General features: G+C 36.0%; 1 protein-coding gene across 1 annotated transcript in view; it reads right to left on the bottom strand.

The window, feature by feature from the left end:
• LOC137023038 (uncharacterized) overlaps positions 1-8,139 on the bottom strand; it is a 10,535-nt gene extending 2,396 nt beyond the window's left edge. Inside the window, exons 1-2 of the mRNA XM_067389577.1 lie at positions 7,776-8,139; positions 1-489 (exon numbers count right to left, since the gene is read on the bottom strand). The exon at positions 1-489 is cut by the window's left edge and continues 2,396 nt beyond it. Coding sequence (XP_067245678.1) covers positions 1-489; positions 7,776-7,809 — 523 coding nt within the window. The 5' untranslated portion in view covers positions 7,810-8,139. The remainder of the gene's footprint in view (positions 490-7,775) is intronic.
• Between the last annotated feature and the right edge of the window lie 565 nt (positions 8,140-8,704).

Raw genomic sequence — 8,704 nt, 5'->3', positions numbered from 1 at the left:
GCAGATAGTCCGTATTATTATTACTGTTGTCTGAATCTTTAGTAGATATGAGGACACGTGTTGCATTTTGCGTGTGCTTGCCTTTACAAATCACATCTGAGACATGAAATGGGAAGCCAAAATGGTCGCTGTGTATCTGGACATCTGCCTGAACAGTTCTGCAGTCATATTCAGTAATCATCTTGGTGGGATTGCAGTAAACACAGTAAAGTTGCTGAAGACTGTTTCTCTTGATTATGCTGATGACTCGAATGACCCCGTCCAGTCTGTGGTCAATAAACGCAGACACCATGAAATGCTCAGAGTCTTTGATGGGCGTTATTGAATTTAAATTCTCTGGGATTTTTGGCTTATTATAGAATGGAGCCATATATTGGTAACGAGTATAATTGCTTGTGTATGCAAAAATAAGTGTGAAAACAGTAATGATAGTACACAATAAAACAAGAAACGTTTTAAATGTGCATTTATCCATCTGCTCTTTAGTTCCTGTAGAATAAAAAAAAACAAAAAAACATGAATGTCAGAAACTCTTGTTCCATCTATGAAATCTCACAAAAGTCAAAACATTCAAACTTGAGGCTTTTTAAACTTTCTTTCAAAACTAGGCTTTGTAAAGTCAATATTCAATGTTGCCTTTAAATATTTGCTTTTCTAGTTAAAATTACAGTTTTATGGATTTATTTGAATTACAAATAATTTAAATTATATTTATTTTAGTGCTGTCAATCGATTAAAAATCTAATTAATCACATATTTTTTCTGTAATTAATCACGATTAAAAACATTGAAGATTTTGATATTTTATATTGTAATAACTACACAGTTACTCTCCAAATATATATATATATTTTTAAATTAACTATAGACAGTCAACATTACAGTATAACTATAAAGCTATCAATTTCAACATGTATTAGGCTTTAAAAAACAACTTTTAATTTAAGAGAACTTAAAACAATCTTCACTTTAACCCAATCTAATAAATGCTATATTTACCTTTGGCCTTCCTGTCTAACAGGTAGGAAATAGAGGGAGAGACTGTGGTTACGCCCACTGAGTGGCAAAAAGATTGAGCTGCAGCATTGGTTTTCAGCGTGAATGTGGAAAACACAAAACAAATCTAAAACGGAAAGAGGCTTTGCAATTGACTTTACAAATAGATTTGACATGAAATTGACACAATTCTAATCTTTTTGGCTCTATACACCACCACAATGGATTTGGAATGAAATGAATAAGATGTGCTTTAACTGCAGACTTTTAGCTTTAATTTGAGTATTTACATCCAAATCAGGTGAACGGTGTAGGAATTACAACAGTTTGTATATGTGCCTCCCACTTTTTAAGGGACCAAAAGTAATGGGACAGATTAACAATCATAAATCAAACTTTCACTTTTTAATAATTGGTTGCAAATCCTTTGCAGTCAATTGCAGCCTGAAGTCTGGAACGCATAGACATCACCAGACGCTGGGTTTCATCCCTGGTGATGCTCTGCCAGGCCTCTACTGCAATTGTCTTCAGTTCCTGCTTGTTCTTGGGGCATTTTCCCTTCAGTTTTGTCTTCAGCAAGTGAAATGCATGCTCAATCGGATTCAGGTCAGGTGATTGACTTGGCCATTGCATAACATTCCACTTCTTTCCCTTAAAAAACTCTTTGGTTGTTTACAAAGTATGCTTCGGGTCATTGTTCATCTGCACTGTGAAGCGCCGTCCAATGAGTTCTGAAGCATTTGGCTGAATATGAGCAGATAATATTGCCCGAAACACTTCAGAATTCATCCTGCTGCTTTTGTCAGCAGACACATCATCAATAAATACAAGAGAACCAGTTCCATTGGCAGCCATGCCCACGCCATGACACTACCACCACCATGCTTCACTGATGAGGTGGTATGCTTTGGATCATGAGCATTTCCTTTCCTTCTCCATACTCTTCTCTTCCCATCACTCAAGTTGATCTTGATCTCATCTGTCCATAGGAAGTTGTTTTACAACTGTGAAGGTTTTTTTAGATGTTGTTTGGCAAACTCTAATCTGACCTTCCTGTTTTTGAGGCTCACCAAAGGTTTACGTCTTGTGGTGAACCCTCTGTATTCACTCTGGTGAAGTCTTCTCTTGATTGTTGACTTTGACACACATACACCTACCTCCTGGAGAGTGTTCTTGATCTGGCCAACTGTTGTGAAGGGTGTTTTCTTCACCAGGGAAAGAATTCTTCGGTCATCCACCACAGTTGTTTTCCGTGGTCTTCCGGGTCTTTTGGTGTTGCTGAGCTCACCGGTGCATTCTTTCTTTTATAAGGATGTTCCAAACAGATGATTTGGCCACACCTGAAGTTTTTCCTATCTCTCCGATGGGTTTGTTTTGTTTATTTAGACTAATGATGGCTTACTTCACATATTGAGAGTTGACAGCAACAGTTTCCAAATGCAAATAGCACACTTGAAAAGAACTCTGAACCTTTTGTCTGCTCCTTGTAAATGGGATAACGAGGGAATAACACACACCTGGCCATGGAACAACTGAGCAGCCAATTGTCCCATTACTTTTAGTCCCTTAAAAAGTGGGAGGCACATATACAAACTATTGCCATTCCTACACCGTTCATCTGATTTGGATGTACATAGCCTAAAATGAAAGCTGAAAGTCTGCAGTTAAAGCACATCTTGTTTGTTTCATTTCAAATCCATTGTGGTGGTGTATAGAGCCAAAAAGATTAGAATTGTGTCGATGTCCCAATGTTTATGGACCTGACTATGTATATATATATATATATATATATATATATATATATATATATATATATATATATATATATATATATAAAATATACTGTATATATTGCATTGACAACACATTAATTAAATATTTACCATCTTATATTTTCCATAATTGTATGTTTTTAAATAAATATATTGTATTTATACATATATTGTATTTTTATAAAGCGTTTAGAACCAAATTTGCTGTATTTGTATTTCCCCGCCGTTAAAATCAGGCACATATAAATGTCAGGAAAAAGATTCCTGGCTGCATGTCAATATCGCTGGATCTTTTATACGTAATAAGTAACACTATATCGAGTCTTGCCTTTAGTCTAAACTGATAATTGTTTGTTTTTCTTGCATTTTCCCAGTTTCCCATATTAAATCCAGTCAAGCAGCAGGTTCGTTTGCCACTCAGTCCAGCTGAGGGGACGTGATCCATGCTAAATGTGTACCCTCTATATGTTTCCTTTATTTCTGTAGAAATGTAGCAAATTGTTGCCTTATTCAGTGTTGTATTATGTTTGGTTTTAAACTTAAGTTTAACAGTTTTGAAAAGAAACTCCTGTGCGAAGAGTTTTGAAAAACCCACGTATGGAGAAATGGATCCAAACTGTTTTATTGATTTCCAGTTAATCATTTTTTATGCTTCAACTTAAACTTATTTCAGCTTATTGCCAAGGCTATGATTCTATTTTTTTTGTTTAGTTCAGGTTTTTATATTTATATTTTATTTCAGCTTTATTTCAGCAACAGAAATGTTTTAATAGTTTAGTTTTAGTTAACGATAAAAACCCACTTGTCAGATCCACCACTCATAAAACAATGTAATTATACAGTGCCCTCCACTAATATTGGCATCCTTAGCAGATATGAGCAAAGGTGTTTGTGAAAATAAATCTGCAATGTTTATCTTTTTGATCATTCATTAAAAAAAATCCACAAAATTCTAACCTTTTATCGAAGTGAAACAGTTGAAAGTGAGGGGAAACTCACATTATGAAATAAATGTTTTTCTCCAAAACACGTTGGCCATAATTATTGGCACCCCTAGTAAAATATAGTAAAGTAAAGTATATTCCCATTCATATTTACATTTTTTTGCACACCAGGGTGATCATGAACATGAAATTGTCCAGCCATGACTTCCTGTTCCACAGGAATATAAACATGAGGAAACACAAAGGCCAAATTCCCTTAATCATTCATCACAATGAGTAAAACCGAAGAATATAGTCCTGATGTGCAGCAAAAGATTGTTGAGCTTCACAAAATAGGAAGTGGCTGTAAGAAAAAAACTAAAGTATTGAAAATCCCCATTTCCACTATCAGGACAATAATTAAGAAGTTCCAATCAACTAAAGATGTTACAAATCTGCCTGGAAGAGGACGTGCGTCTAAATCGTCCTAATGTGCGGTGAAGAGGAAAGTTTGAGAGGACAAAGACTCTCCAATGATTACAGCTGGAGAACTGCAGAGATTAGTTGAGTCTTGAGATTTAGAAAGCCTAAAAAAATGACCAAACAGCACCTACATCCCCACAAGTTGTTCAGGAGGGTTTCAAGAAAGATCCTCTGCTCTCATCCAGAAACAATCTCCAGTATATTCAGTTGTCAGACACGACTGAAACTTCAAAAGGGACTGGCTTCTATGGTCAGATGAAACGAAAACAAGAGGTTTTTTTGGCAGCAAACCCACCAGATGGATTTGGTGCACACATGGATAAAAAGTAAAGTTTAATATACTGCTGGATCTTTAATGTTGTGAGCCTATTTTTCTGCTGGAGGTCCTGGACATCTTGTTCAGATACATGGCATCATGGATTCTATCAACTACTAACAGATAAAAATCAGTAATGCTAGAAATACAATAATGGGCCCTGGTTGGATTGTTCATCAGGACAATGATCCAAAATGAAGCTTCTGCCATGGCCATCCCAGTCCCCTGACCTGAACCCTAAAGAAAACTCATCAGGCATTATAGCTGTTATTGTTACATGTGCCCTGGGTCCGTGCTCTATTTTCATTATATGGACTCCATTTCCCACAATTCCTCACCTAGGAACCAATCATGCACTCACACGTTTCCCATCAGTGACCCTTTATAAGCTGCACTCAAACACACACACATTGCTGAGTATTGTTAAGCCTTGTTTTCGACCTTGTCTCCGTGTTCCTTGTGCTTTGCCTTGTGTTTTTGACCCTGGACTGTTTCCTTGTTTATGACCGTTTGCTGCCTGCCTTGACCATAGCCTGTGTTTGGATTACTATCTTGCCTTGCCTTACTGTATCTGTTTGCTGGTGTTTGACCTCTGCCTGTACGACTACGCTCTCCTGTAATAAAGCTTGCATGTGGATCTCCAACTCTGTTGCCCCATCTGCTACGTTACAGTTATCTTGGGAAAAGAATGTTGCAATAATTGGGTGCCAACGTGAACTATAGAGAAAAACATTTATGAGCTTTTTCACCCATTTTCAATTGTTTTACTTTTAAATGAAAGGTTAGAATTTTGTAGATTTTTTTTTTAATGAATGATCAAAAGGACAAAAAAAATGCAGATTTATTTTTACAGCCACATTGCACATATTTACCAAGGATGCCAATATTAGTGGAGGGCACTATAGGTGTTTGGAAGCACATTGCTATATATTTTCAGGACACTGGTGTTGTGCTGAATTTTGACTCCCTGCCAGATTTGACTCTCATTGTTGTGGCTGATACCTGATCGCTTGACTACATGATTACCCCACCCTGTACTAACCATATACGTGGGAAAGATAGCAGCAGGCTGCCATTTATATTTTATAGCAGTCTGTGTAAGGCCTCTCCTTCCCCTTTAAACAATCAAGAACCTTTGTAAGCTCCTCTCTTCGGCACAACGATAATCACCACCAAAAACAAACAAAAAACTAAGACGATCTGCATTTTTACATTTTCAAAAAACATCACTGAGTATGATTTATAAGCCTTTTTCCTCATGTTTAGGGACCGAAAAATGTCCCCACAAGGACACGGGTTTCTTTGTACTGCCATTTATTTTGTCCCCTAACTTTATTTAAAGCATTTGTTAATCTATGTTAAGGTTAGTTAATAAAAAAATATAATTGATTGTTTGTTTTTTTGTTAGTTAACAGTTGAAAATGTTGAAATTACTATTGACTAAGACTAATACATTATTGTTAGTTCATGTTAACTGATGTTAACAAATTAAACCTTATTGTAAAAACAAGCCATTTTTTTTTCAGTATCTACATGTCCAAATTCCTGCATGATATACGTGTTAAACAATCTAATATCATTGCACTACAAGAAAATGTCATTGAACTTTCACACAGTTTAACCAAACTCAAGGTTGTAAACCCATTCAATCACTTAGTATGACTTATAAGCCTTTTTCCTCATGTTTAGGGACCAAAAATGTCCCCACAAGGACAAGGATTTCAGATATTGCCATCTTTGTATTGCCATCTATTTTATCCCCTAACTTTATTTAAAGCATTTGTTAATCTATGTTAAAGGGATAGTTCACCCAAAAATGAAAATTTGATGTTTATCTGCTTACCCCCAGTGCATCCAAGATGTAGGTGACTTTTTTTCTTCAGTCGAACGCAAATTATGATTTTTAACTGCAAGCGCTTGCGTCTGTCAGTCAAATAATAGCAGTAGATGGGAACTTCAACTATAACAGTAAATAAAACTTGCTTAGAAACCGAACAGTATTTATATAATTTTTTACCTCTAATACACCACTATGTCCAACTTCGTTCAGCTTCCTGTTAGTGATGTCAAAAATCGCGTTGTGATGACGGAAGTGATGTCTCGCCCATATACTTCAATGAGCGCGAGACATGACTTCCGTTGTCAGAGCGCGATCAGACCTCACTAACAGGAAGCTGAACGGAGTTGGACATAGTGGTGTATTAGAGGTAAAAAATGATATAAATACTGTTCGGTTTCTCGCACAAACCGATCGTTTCGTGTCTTAGGACATCAATGTGTCGTCACGAGCCGCAGGGTTTAATTTGGATTTGTCTATGGAAGTTTTTTCGACTCTTATTGTTCAAGTTCCCAATCACTGCTATTATTTGACTGACAGACGGCAGCGGTTGCAGTAAAAAATCATAATTTGCGTTCGACTGAAGAAATAAAGTCATCTACATCTTGGATGCCCTGGGGGTAAGCAGATAAACATCAAATATTCATTTTTGGGTGAACTATCCCTTTAATGTTAGTTAATAAAAATCTAATTGTTTATTGTTTGTTCATGTTAGTTAACAGTCCATTTTTAGTAAATGTTGAATTGAATAGACTAAAACATGCTGTAGAGTTATTGTTAGTTCATATTAACCAACTGATGTTAACAAATTAAACCTTATTATAAAACCAACAAGCCATTTTTTTTTTTAGTATCTACATGCATGTAATACGTGTTTTATAAAATACAGGCCCAGATACAGTCGATGATTCTTACAGTGTAACTTTTAAAATGGCAAAATGTGTACTAAACCTTTTTATTTAGCCTATTTTACTATGAGATGTTTAATCTAATCTTGCACTACAAGAAAATGTCAACTTCCACCCAGTTCAACCAAACTCAACGTTGTAAACCCATTTGCATGATAAAACGGTGTGAGCCGTGCCTAAAATACTTATATATAATACTTATAAATAAAATATACTCTATATTAGGCCTATATTATAGCGTAATTGTGCGATACGCACGCGCATATCTAACGGTCCACCTCCCTGCGCCTCCTCCAGTTCAGCGATCTCTTTTTAAAGTATTTAGAAATACTTTTTATTTATTTTATTTATTATTATTTTTTTTAATACGGATATTGATATTTATTAATGTTTTTAAAACAACAAGCGAATAAACAGCTGAAAGTGGAAGTAAATTCGGAGGCTACTTGATGCTATGTAGAATATAATAGCCTACAATAAGACATTTAGGCTAAAAGGTAAATGTCAGAAAAAAATATAAGAAAGAAAAGTTTAGCATACCTCTCGAAAACATCGCGACAGAATTGATGAGCATTCATCAAAAATCACGTTCATAATCCTTTAAGCTCTTCAGATAGCCTATGACTGACTGATGCTTTTTACCAAACATGTCCAGTACCAGTTTGTCCCATGATAAGTTCCCTTTTCTTCTTCCTGTAGGCTACTTGTCTATTGCTGTTTTCCATAATTCACGGAAATGTCGCTTCGTTGTGTTTGATGTTGCTCTCATCTGTTGGTGGGTTGTGCATGTAAAGCTGATGTTCTCCAGCCCAAAACCCGCCCGAACGTAAACAAAAATTAACTGCCACGATTACTGTGCCACAGACGACAACCAGCAGCAGCACCAGTCAATCACAACCTGCAATATAATATATATGGGTATCATAGTTTTCTATGATAAAGCCTGCCCCTTGTGGTGACATAATAATAATGGTTTGGAACGAGTTGAACAAGTTGCACCATGTCGTGTGATTTGTCTGTCAGTGTTATTTCATAATTAATACTGCACTCTTAAAACAGATGTGTTAAAAACAACACAACCTGTGTTATATTTTAACACACCTGTGTGTCTAGTTAAGGAAAACACATTTTGTGTTACCTTTAATTCAACCAGAGTGTTATTTTTTCTTAATACAGGCATAAAATATTTAACACACTAATGTGCGTGTGTGTGTGAGAGAGAGAGAGAGAGAGAGAGAGAGAGAGAAACAACACTGTATCCAACACAACATGTGTTAACTCTCGTCCAATCAAATTGCTGCTACGTCACTCCACAAGCCGTTAAGCAAGTTTTACCACACGGGTGTGTTAAGATATAACACAGGTTGGGTAATAAACAACACGACCTGTGTTATATCTTAACACATCCGTGTGTCTAGTTAAGGACAACACATGTTGTGTTACTTTTTTTTTTTAACTCAACCAGTGTG

This window comes from Chanodichthys erythropterus, chromosome 7, assembly GCF_024489055.1.
Source record: "Chanodichthys erythropterus isolate Z2021 chromosome 7, ASM2448905v1, whole genome shotgun sequence".
Lineage (NCBI taxonomy): Eukaryota > Metazoa > Chordata > Actinopteri > Cypriniformes > Xenocyprididae > Chanodichthys > Chanodichthys erythropterus.
This window is presented reverse-complemented; position numbering and strand designations above follow the sequence as displayed.